The sequence below is a fragment of the Hydra viridissima genome, unplaced genomic scaffold (assembly GCF_058129835.1).
Source record: "Hydra viridissima isolate aposymbiotic clone 2 unplaced genomic scaffold, HvirCarnegie_v1 scaffold_7, whole genome shotgun sequence".
NCBI lineage: Eukaryota > Metazoa > Cnidaria > Hydrozoa > Anthoathecata > Hydridae > Hydra > Hydra viridissima.
The window spans coordinates 14,332,454-14,345,011 of record NW_028324306.1 but is presented as its reverse complement, the minus strand read 5'-3'; the positions used below and the strand labels follow the sequence as shown (position 1 = coordinate 14,345,011).

The 12,558-nt window shown below is 28.2% G+C and overlaps 1 protein-coding gene across 1 annotated transcript in view; it reads left to right on the top strand.

The window, feature by feature from the left end:
- LOC145185030 (uncharacterized) overlaps positions 1-12,558 on the top strand; it is an 81,391-nt gene that overhangs the window by 49,097 nt on the left and 19,736 nt on the right. The window contains exons 35-40 of the mRNA XM_090094359.1: positions 6,835-7,134; positions 9,221-9,331; positions 10,610-10,769; positions 11,112-11,171; positions 11,335-11,401; positions 11,579-11,850. Coding sequence (XP_089950485.1) covers positions 6,835-7,134; positions 9,221-9,331; positions 10,610-10,769; positions 11,112-11,171; positions 11,335-11,401; positions 11,579-11,850 — 970 coding nt within the window. The remainder of the gene's footprint in view (positions 1-6,834; positions 7,135-9,220; positions 9,332-10,609; positions 10,770-11,111; positions 11,172-11,334; positions 11,402-11,578; positions 11,851-12,558) is intronic.

The following is a 12,558-nucleotide window of genomic DNA, read 5'->3' as shown; positions in this document are numbered from 1 at the left end:
ATTCGTTTCAAATGTAATTAAAATTCGTCCTTTATTCAGATTTTTTTCCCGTTCTTTCCATCCTTTGAGGTAATTTTTTATTTTGTTGAACTTGTATATTAGTACAATTTTCCGTTTTGACTGAATGCAGCAATCCCATTTGCTTCACTCGGAAATACGATTAGGGAAGTTGGTACATATCTGAGACAATTTACAATCAAGTTAAAAATAGCTGAAAAATCTTGAACATTTCAAACTGATCCTAGGGTCAGAAAAGAAGCCTTCAGTTGTCACACCCAGGGAAGTTGGTGTCATCAAAAAAATTAGTGAAACCCCATCAGATAATGAAAAGAATGACAAATAATCTCATTTATCTAAAACAACAGTGAGAAAAATTGTCAAAAAAAAACATTAGGGCCAAATCATTGGCCAGAATCAATGACACACTTGTCCAAAAATGAGAATAATTACTCCGAAAAGCACCGGAAAAACCCTTTGGTGGGAACAATATAGACACCTTCCTGATATGAAAAATCCAAAAATTGAAATCTTTTATGACCGTCCGAGAAAAAAATTTCAATTTGAAGTTTTCGGCATTGTCCAAAAAGTTTGCAAAACGGTACAATATGTATCCTTGGAAAAAAAAAAATTAAAAAATAAGTCAGAAATTGTATTAAAAACATTTTGTTATTATAACGAAGCCCTAGTGAGTAATATTTAATTCTAAACAAGTTTTTGTAATTCCAGGAAAAAGCAGTTTTTGTCAAGTCGTCAGGTTAGAATTATTTTGTTCTATCTCCAATTTTAGACGTTGGGAGAAAATGAATTGTTAATTTTACTAAGTAATGATTACTTTTAAAATAATTTTTTTTTTTGAAATTTTTTTTCTAAACAGTTTCTTTAAATATAAATTATTTAAAGAATAAGTTATTATTTCTTAAAAAAGTAATAGTAAAATTTTAAATAATTTTTACTTATAGAAAAAAATCTTTAAACTTTCTGAAAACTTTCTTTCAACGTTTAAAATGGGAGATAGAACAAAATAATTCTAACCTGACGAAATGTTAAATTCTGCATGACAACTTTTTTTTTAACTTCAAAGCAAAAATGCCAAATTCTGTTAAAAAACATAATGACTGTAGGAAAGCAGTTTGTTTTCTATGTTTGAACAAATGTACTCGAGAATTGACAAGTTTTTTGATTGAACAAATCAAGAAATCAGTTTCATTCACACTTGACTTTTCTGACTCACGAGTTCCAAGTGGAATATGCAATATCTGCAGGGTTCTTTTAGGAAAAAAGTGCAAAGGTGAAAATGTGGCTCTCCCAAAACTTTATGATTTCACAGAAGTCCTGGTTAGACCAGGGACACGTGGTCAGCCTTGTGATTGCATTATTTGTCGAATTGGTCATTTGAAAGAACTTCAAAAGCACTCTTTGGACAAATCAGAATCTTCAGGAGCTTCACAAAATCAAAGAAGATGTTCAGACTGTCTCTCACTTGTTGCAAGAGGAGTGTCACATCAGTGAAATTAATACACCTTCAGAGAAAATCTTAAAGAGCTTGCTTCAAATGATCCCAAAGCCAGTGAACAGATTGCATCGACTGTTATATCAGCAAAACAGTCCTCACCTCATGGAACTGTCAGGATTGCGCAAAGTGGTGGAGGCCGTCTCATGCCAATTACTCCAGGTAAAGGGAATCTTGCTTAATACTTCAACAGTAAAAGTACTACATAAAATGTTTTGCATTTTAACAAGGCCCACTGCTTTTTAAGTGTCTCAATTTGGTGTTTTTCAAATTTCTTTCCTAAAGGTCCTTCAAACCCCAAGAAACTGTTTGATGATGTGCCACTTCTACGAGCTCAAGATCTTGTCTGCCTACAAAACAACACTGGACTGTCAAACAACAACATCAAAAAACTTGCGTCTACATTAAACCAAGTCACAAATACAAAAGTTGTCAAGCCAAGATTTAAAGAAAAGTTTCTTGACATTGGAAAGCAATTGGTAGACCACTTCTCACACACATACATATCCATTTCAAATGACAAGCAGCAGTCCAGAAAACAACTTGTGGTTCACTGCAAAAATCTGTCTGAGCTACTGAATGATGTCTTGTTGCAACGTCATGTTCAAGGTGACTACTTGGTGAAGTTGGGCATCGATGGTGGAGGTGGTTTCCTTAAAGTCAGTCTTGGCATTCAAGAAGAAGAAACAAGACTTCCATCCATTTCACCACTAGGCAAAAAGGCTGTGTTATTTCAAACACCCAGAGACAGTGGAGTTAAGCGCCAACTTCTCGTTGCAGTTGCGGAGGATGTTCCTGAATATTATGATAACCTCAAAAGCATCTCGTCTTTAATTTTTCCAAGTGGAGTAGATTTTTCTTTGTCCTGTGACATGAAGTTAGCAAACCTTGTTTGCGGGCTTCAATCCCATGCCAGCTCTCATCCATGTACTTGATGTGATGCAGATCACCGTAACTTGTCACAATGTGGAAAACTCCGCACTTTAGGCTCAATAAGAAAGTGCTTTGCTTCATTTCAAGATTCAGGTCTGGACCACAAGAAGGCCAAGCAGTTTCAAAATGTTGTTCATAATCCACTCTTAGATGTGCATGACTCTACTTTTGTTCTTGACAAGATCCCACCCATGGAACTTCATCTTTTACTTGGTGTGGTAAACCATTTGTTTAAAACCCTGAAAGAAACCTGGGATAAAGCTGATTAATGGCCAAAAGCATTTCATATCAAGCTTGAGCCATTTCATGGAGGCCAGTTTGCTGGTAATGAGTGCCGAAAACTTTTGAAACATGTTGATCTTCTTCAAAGACTTGCTAAAGAAGACTCAGCATTCCAAGTTTTTCCATGGATTGATACACTTAGAAAGTTTGATGCAGTTGTGTCTTCTTGTTTTGGAAATCAGTTGCAGAGTAACTATGCTGAAAAAATCACACAGTTCAAAAAATCCTTCCTTTCTTTGCCAAAGGCAAGTGTGATCCCTAAAGCCCACGCCGTCTTCTTTCATGTCAAGAATTTCATTGATCACAGGAAGGAATCTCTTGGCAAGTACAGTGATCAGGCCACAGAGGCCATCACAACTTCAGGACACATTGGGAAAGATGCAAGATGCCAATAGACCATCCAGAATATTTGCGAAACCTACAAAATTGTCTTGTTGATTTCAACAGCAAGAACTTGTGAAAGCATTGGCTTCTCTTGAAAACCTGTTGAAATTTTTCAAGAAAATCATCATTTTGAATTTAAAATTCTGAGTAAAATTAAAGGGATGCACTGTTTGTTTTTTGAATTTAATATGTGGAAAGTGCTGTAAAGAAATTTTTGATTACATAAGAAAAAATAACCTTGTATTTATTGAGAATAAAAAGTTCAGAAAAGCAAAAATTGTTTTATTATGATTCTCAAAGCAGTCAACATACAGTTTCTGACTTATTTTTATGATTTTTATTCCAAAGATACATATTGTACCGTTTTGCAAACTTTTTTGACTATGCCTAAAACTTCAAATTGAATTTTTTTTCTCGGACCGTCATAAAAGATTTCAATTTTTGGATTTTTCATATCAGGAAGGTGTCTATATTGTTCCCACCAAAGGGTTTTTCCGGTGCTTTTCGGAGTAATTATTCTCATTTTTGGACAACTGTGATGAGTAAGTAATTCTGCAGTTAAGCGACGCAAAATTTTTTAATATTTTTGCTTGAATAAACTCTACGGTGGTGAAAATGAAAACATTCTGAAAGTGACGTCATGAAACTAAAAGAAAACGAAGTTCGAAATATATATATATTCGAAATGTAAAATAAAAAGAAAAAAAAAAGATAAGTAATACGAAATACTGATACGAAAGCTAATTAAAAGTAATAATCATTGTTTAAGTTTTTTTATTTTTTCATTTATATTATATGCAATACTTAAACTTCGACAGTTTGGTATGCATGAAAACTTGTATACATCGCACAGTGACTCAGGATGATCAAAAAACGGCAAAAGCTCAATAAAATTTGATAAAAATTGTAAATAAACATATATGTGAAGTTAATAGTTTTTTGGGTCAAAGAATTCAAATTTGTTGGCGCTACTCGACTTTCTCCCCCCCCCCCCCCTAATTTTATGATTGATTCTGATAGAGAATTTTATGCTGATTAAGAATCGTATAAAAACATGGGTCTCAAAAATAATGGAAAGTGCTCTAATTCGAAGTCAAAGTTGTAAAAAATCCCACTAAAAACCCTAATATTCGCCATTTTTTTTCAAAACGCTTTCATTTTTAACGAAAATTAATTACCGTTTTATTGCGCAATAAACAGACCTGGTTTCCATAAGCCTTATAATTATTATTTTTAAAGTATTGTAACGAAAGTGTTATAACGAAATGAAATTAATAGAAGATTTCAAATAAAGGTTGAACGTAGAATGTGATAATGTAGAAAAATTGATGAATAATTATTATTGTATCGTACGCTGGTTTTTTTTATTAAAAAAAACGGTTTGAAGGTTACGTTTTCTAAACTTTACATGTGATAGAACAACAATGAACTGAGTTTCAAAAGTTCTTCTTTTAGGAAACTAAACTGTTAAATTCTTTTTTAAATTTTATTACAAAAGTACATTACTTGCAATATAGTTTATTCTCTAATAAATCAAAAAACGGTTATTTTCTTTGCCACAAAAAATTTTGCAAGATAAACATACTTTAACGAATTTTTTAACGTAAAAACCATGCTATTAATAATTTGCTTTTGTCAGCTAAAAGATCATTAACTTAATATTTTCAAAATGGCGAACATTAGGGTTTTTAGTGGGATTTTTTACAACTTTGACTTCGAATTAGAGCACTTTCCATTGATTTTGAGACCCATGTTTTTATACGATTCTTAATCAGCATAAAATTCTCTATCAGAATCAATCATAAAATTAGGGGGGGGGGGGGGGGGGGAGAAAGTCGAGTAGCGCCAATTTGTTTTAGGGTCAAAGAATTCAAAATTATTTTTTACGCGTATAATGCGTGCATACGCGTTCACGCGCGCGTAAGGTTTTAGAATTTTCATACCAATACACAACATCTTGGTTCATTACTCTACAAGATATTTTCATCATTCTGGCAGAATTACTATCATTTATTTCAGCTGCTACTATTGGTATTGTTATACCATCTACATAAACACAGCTTTAGCAATATTAATGGTAACAACTGAAATCAGAGAAAAAAAAAAATTTTTAGGATAGTATTTAACTTTTTCCACTAAAATAGTGTGCAAGAAGGGGATAAATATGTGTCCAAGGGTTAAGTTTTTGGTCATTTAATATTGTTTATAGCTGAGGTCAGTATTCACTTTTAAATTAAGAGCTTGCTTTACACTCATATTTAAAGGAAAGGTTTTATCCAAAGTGTCTTTTTATGTTTTTTGAATTTTCTGTGAAAAAATTTGACTTTTTTTAAAACATGTATTTCTTGCAGAAATACATGTTTTAAAAAATAGTGCAAAACCAAAACAGTTTGTTCTATTTTTTTTCTCTTTTGGTTTGCTCTCCAAGTGCCATCCATTTCTTATTAGGTTTTTCAAAACCACTGTGGCTTCTTTGTCATAAAATTTTCTTGAAGCCATTGATATTCTTTTTCTATAAAAAAATCGCAATTTCTACCACATTATTTTAGTTTTTTCTTCACTTTTGAAATAAATGTAGCTAAAGTAGCCTTTACTTTATTTATGTTCTCTTTGCTAATTAAAGTAAATCCTTCTTATCCTCTAATCATAATTTATCCACTCCTAATTCATGTATACTTGTAATTAGGTCTAATCTTTTTATTGTTATTGTCTTTAAGTATCGCCAAGTTAATAAAATCATTAATATATATCAGAAACATTTTTGAGTACTTTATATAATTTTCACTTTACACTCTTTAACATTTTATGTTATTATTTCTATGACAATTGAACTATAGAGTTAAAATTTGTTTTACATAATATATTAATATGATAAAAAATATTAACAATATAAATGATAAAATTATTAGATATTTACAATGAAAACAAATAACAAAAATATTAAACAACATTTAAAAAAAAACAAACAACTAATTACTTTGAAATTTATGTACTTTGGTTTTTACAATTGTTTTAAGAGCTTTTTAAGCCTCTTTAAACGAAAGCGATAAAGCCAAAAAATTAAATTCTTTTACACCACTTAACTGCAGGATTACCCAAAAACTTATTATTATATACAAAAAATTCGAAAAATTTATATATATATATGTGTGTGTGTGTGTATATATGTGTATATATATATATATATATATATATATATATATATATATATATATATATATATATATATATATATATATATATATATATATATATATATAGGGAATATCTAATAGTTATTAAATATATAGAGGGAATATGTAATAGTTATTATAATATTACATTAACTATTATTATAGCATTAATATAATTAATGCTAGATCTGAATTTTGTTTTACTAATAACTCAGTTGTATAATAATGATAACAATAATAATAATAATAATAATAATAATAATAATAATAATAATAATAATAATAATAATAATAATAATAATAATAATAATAATAATAATAATAATAATAATAATAGTAAAAATAATAATAGTAATAATAAATGTGTGTAAGTGTATATATGTATATTTGTGTATATATGTGTATATATATATATATATATATATATATATATATATATGTATATAAATATATATTCTATGCGTATGTTTTTGTGTGTGCATATTAAACTACTGTGATTAGTTATATTTTGTTATTAACTTTACCATTTTCTACTACTTTATTTTGTTATAGGCAAGTTTTAATGGTGCAATATATACCAATTCAACCTTCCAAAATTCAAATGATAATGAAAGTTCTAACTGGTATATATTTCCTAATTACTCTATTTTTGGATATTTTGCTGATATATGGTTCCCTCCAAACTGCACTAATGGATGTGGGATGTTTGTTAACAATAAACCTTCCAATGAAGTACTACAGAGCATAAATAGTTTTGTAGGTAGTAATTTCTCAGCTAATGCAAATACAACATTTATTGTCACTTGGAACAAGGCACTCTCTTATAATTCTGAAGCATATGCAAATGAATCAGTAAGTTTAGCAATTGGTTTTTTGTAAATGTATAACATATACTGCAAAAAAATTTTATGAATATAATTAAATACTTAATTATTATGCCATATCTATTATATTTTTACTTTATCCCAAAAATTTTCTTTTATTTTTGTTTTGAAACACATTTTTTGCTACATTATTATTTGCAAGTTTTTAAAAGCATATTAACTTTCTTGAAGAGATTGTATACTGTAAACAAATGAGTTTCATCTTTGAAGTAAATTTAATAAAATACAACTTATGAAGCGAACTTTCTTACTTTGGCCTACCTTTGTGCCTTTCATTTGTTGCACAAATAATTTTAGATGTGTTACATGTATTAGAGATCATTTTTCTTATCATGTTAAATGTATTTGTTATTTAATATATATCAACTTTTATGTCTTAGCCAATTTGTATCAATTCTTATTATAACGATTTTTTAAGTTTCATACCTGCTGCTTTTCTAAAAGACTAGTTTTGAAACAGTCACAATTGTATTGATTAATTTTTCGTGTGTGCAATTTAAAAATGGTTTGTTTTAAAATATATTTAAAAAAACAAGTTTAAAGTGGCTAAGCATTCTTTTCTAAGTTAGTGTATTTGCTATAAAGTTCTCAATATTTCTACAATTTATGTAAATATGTTAAATATATCTAATATTTTTCCAGCCATCCTAAAAGAATTCAAATATTCTGTGCTATTGTATTAGCTCCTTTAGCATTTGTGTAAGTTTCCTGGTATGTATTTTCTAGGAATGAATTAGAAAGTTGCTCTTTGTTTGAAATCTTGAATGATGATCTTAAACTGAGGAAAGTTTCTGCCAGTATTTTTTCTCAACCAATTACTAAAGGCTAACTTGATGAGTAATCATTTTTATAAGTAGTGTGTAAGCCTGATCTTATAAAAAGCAGAAATATCACTTTCATTAATATAACTTTATTGCTGAATTCCTGATAACTTATGATAATTTGTTTAAACCAAAACCATCACTATGTAGTGTTTGAATATATAGATATTTTAGTAACATGTTCAAAAATGCTCACATTTTGAGAGTCAGAAATTTTATCCATGTAATTTTTTTGTTTTTTGACAAGTTAATTAAGGTAGATTTAATATGGTTGTGATGATCCTTCTCTTTACAGAAAGGAGATAAGTTTTGCAAAGAAAAATAAAGCTAACCCTCTGGAAAAAAGAATGTATCCTATGATTGTATGTGCACAAACCCTGCAAATTCAATAATTGGGTTCCTTTTTTTTTATAACTTTATGTTGTAATCTGAAAATTTGAGTTACTTGAGTCTTCTTATATCAACTAAATGATTAATTAAATAATAAACTAAAGGATTATTGACTAAAGCATTTTAATGAATTTTTCACCAGTTTCTCGGTTTTTCTTTAAAAATATTTTATCAGTTAATTAATCTTTCTTATTCAAAATATTACCATCAATCGATTTTGAAAGTACATTTAAATCAAAAAATGATTTTTTTAAAACTTACTTAACATTGTCCTTTTGTGGAATCTTGAAATTTCAAAACTCAGGCTAAGCAATTTTATAGTTTTCAAACTATTATTAACCTTTAGTCACTTTTAAAGGTTTAATCACTATCCTAAAACTCTATTAGGGGATTATTTATTAGAGAATTGTTCTTTGAAATTTTGATTGTCAAGCATTTCTAATATTTTCTATTTAATTATATAATTGATATTTTTAAATAAAGTTTTCATTAAAAGTCCAATAAATACTTTGCATTTTATAAGATTTCAGAATTTTTTAAATGAGTTAGTTTTTGAAAAACTTCTGTTGATTCTCTATTCTCTTTTCTCACTGCCATAAATTTGTTAATATTTCCAGAATTATTCATAAACATTTTTTATAATTATCAATTTTTTCATAATACTCAATGTTAACTGAATCAATTGAAAATAATCCGAATTTTTAAATTTATGTTATAAAATCATATACTTTTTAACTATATAATATTTAAAGGTGTATATTTCATAAATTGGAAAAAATTTTTTTTTACAATTTAGAAAACTATTTCCTTTCATATATAAATGATTGTACACTATTATTTTAGTTGGAAAACACTTTTCAAGTTATTCTTACTTCAAATGGTGACCAATCTTATGTCATTTTTGGATATGATGAAACAAATTATCTAGTTGGTAATGGTTCCATGAGTCCAAAGGTATATTTCTTATCTGTTGAAAAGAGTCAACATTTAAAAATTTGTTCAAATAAAGCAACAAATAAATTTAATCTTGAAGTTGTTTTATTTTTCTCCTGTCAGTTTCTTGGTACTACTTAAAAGCGCAAGATGAAATTTCTTTTAAAAAACTTTTTTTTTTTAACCAAATAGTTCATTTTTTTCATCCCAACATTTACCTGATACAAATGCACTAATGAATACCACTTTTTTATTTTTATTAAGTTTGTCCTGAAAGATGTATTTGTCAGATTTGATTATATTTTTAGCCTTGACTTAATTTAACTGTTTGAATACTAAATACATGCAAAATGCATCTATTTTGTCACTTTTCTTCATTAAGGATACAATAAAATGTCTTATTTTTTAAACTTATTCAATAAGGTGATTAAGCAGTGGGCCTGAACCGCTGTACTTGGACATACTTAACAGTATTTCAGGTTTAATTATCACCTATACTAACTTAACTTCTTGAGATCTAATGGTGAAAGCAGTTTTACTATTAGGTTATTAGGGAACTACATAGCTGCTGTGCATTTTGCATGGTTATCAAGGTTTATGAATATTCAGACCTAACTATTTTTCAGTTAGATTAATTTTCCTGCCATTTATAATACTGATATTTATAACAATATATATTTACTTATAATACTGGATTTTTAATGTTAAGCGCTATAGCTGTATAGTAAAAGTGTAATTTGCACCAAATTTATGCTTTTGCTTTGCTTAAATTTCGCTCTATTTTAGTTTTCTTTATTTTGCACACTAAAAATGAGTGAAACAAGTATCGGACACATGAACATGAATTTGAGAAACTATGATAAATTCTTCTCTATGTCAACTAACATATTTAAGCAGAGAGTTTCCTACAAGTTTCTGATAGATTAAGAACATTTTTTTACTTTCTTATATTCCCCCCCCCCCCCCCCCCCCACTGTGGTTTGGAAAAAATGTTAATTTTATTTTACCTATTTTAATTGAATGTGAAAATCTCATTATAAATGAAAATTATATAAAAATTTTTCTTTGGTTTTAATTTAACTTTTATTTAGTGAAAATGTTTTTGTTTATTTGATTATTACTTACACAAAAATATATATATAAATGATGGTTTTTACAATATTATGTTATTTAGTGTATTTCTTTTTATTTTAATATTACTTGTACTTATGTAGTTTTTTTCTTAACTTTTAATGACTATGTAGTAAAAGTAGATTTCTATTTAAGTGACATTATTTGAGTGAATCACTTTTGTTTCAGGTAGGTTATTATGTAGATGCAAGCTATAGATGTGAAGTCGCATTGTTTGGAGATTCAGTAGCTCTAAATCAACTAAAATGTCAATCAAATATCAATAGAAAAGGAGTGTATGTTGCTGGCCTAACAACATCAAGCAATTATCAGTGCTTCTGGGACAGAGGTAAATAGAGATCTAAGAATGTCTATATATTTTGAAAGTTTCGTTTATTTGATTTAAAACTGACAATTGGCTTGTGTTCATTCTTCTTGTTAAAAGGCTTAAAAAAATATTTTGTGAAAAACTTTCAAACAAATGCAGTTGAATTTATGTATTTTCGGTGCTTTTCCTTATAATCAATTTATAAAAGTAAAAATTTAATTGATGAGTGGGTGACTTAATGCGTGCAAAAGTTGTTTGTAGCTTGTGTCAGCATAAATAAAATGTTATCTGTATTTGATTAGTCCACTTTTTATCCCAGAGTTTTTCATAATTGTGTTTTGATAAGCATAACTTAACTTTCAGGATTTAATAGACTGATTGCTACATGCTCAGATTGTCTAGAAAGTGTTCTTGTTCAATGCTGTAAGTCCTCCTTGTAATTTATAAGTCCTGCTTGTAATTTATAAGTCCTGCTTGTAAGACCTGTTTTTAAATTTTAAGCTTTTTTTTTATATATGATATTTAAATTTGATCTGATTTCAAACCTTTTGTATTTTTTCCTGTAATATTTTAAAAATTCTTCCAGCTAATTTGTGCCAAATAAATAATGGTGGGTGTGAGGATATTTGTAATGATGTTGAAGGTGGTGTAAAGTAAGAGAATAGCTTTTTATTCTTATAATACTATCAAATCATAAAAATGTCATAAGTAAAAATATCAACAATGCTGGTTGTTTTCATAAATTTTTTTACAATACTTATGTGATAAAACTATATGATGAAAGATTTGAAACTTTTTCTATACTGTGAGAATTTTTTTATCATACTTAGGTGTTCTTGCTCCTATGGTTATTTAAAAGCTGACAATGCCTCATGTTTCAATGACCAATCATTTTACTATGCCACTATGTTCAACAGTGTAGAGGAATGGAGAGATAATGAAAATTACCATAAAAACCTAAGTGGGTTTGATGAAAATAATATTGTTGCTATGGATCATGATTTTGATAAAAATTTGTTATATTTCTCTGAAAATTCAAAAGAAATCTCAAAAATCGGTGCAATGAATATAAATGGCGGAAACAAAAGACTTCTGTATACAGGTCTACCATTTTCTATTATTGTTATTTTTCTTGTTGCTAATGACATCAATCCAATTTATTAAATATTTACTCTATAAGTATTTCATTGTATTAAAATATTTTTTTTAAGTTATTCTTCCAAGATTTAAATAAGTCATATTGATATTTTAAAGCACGATTTAAAGTTTTGTAATAAGCCATGATTGTGAAGAAAACTTTAGTTTTCAGTTCTTTTGAAAAGTTTTTAAGTTGGCTTTTCAGTTGTTTTTTTTTTTTTTCATCAATTAAAGAGTTAAGTAATTTATAATTACTTAACCAAAAAAAATAAAAGTTTGTTTTTGAAATAAAAATTTTTTTATAGAAAAAGTTTTCTGGCAACCCTGACAAACTTTTTGTTTTTGTTTTTTGGAAATTACTGATTTTTAATGGAGTACATGGCTTTGAAGTGTTATTGTGCAGCAGAACTGCTTTTAAACTTCTGGTTGATTATTCAATGAACAAGTGCCGCTCTAACACTTCATAGACCTGTGAAACAAGCCTCAATATCATTCCAGTAGAAAAATGGGCATCAGTTTTGAGGAATGTGACTAGATCCAGATTTTGTTTTTAGTAACTACATACTAGGACATTCTATAGTAAGTGTATATCCATCAGCTGAGAAGCAAAAAATTCAGCTTTATCTTTTTATAAAGTCAAGTCTCTTATTACAGTATATGCCCTTGAAATCCC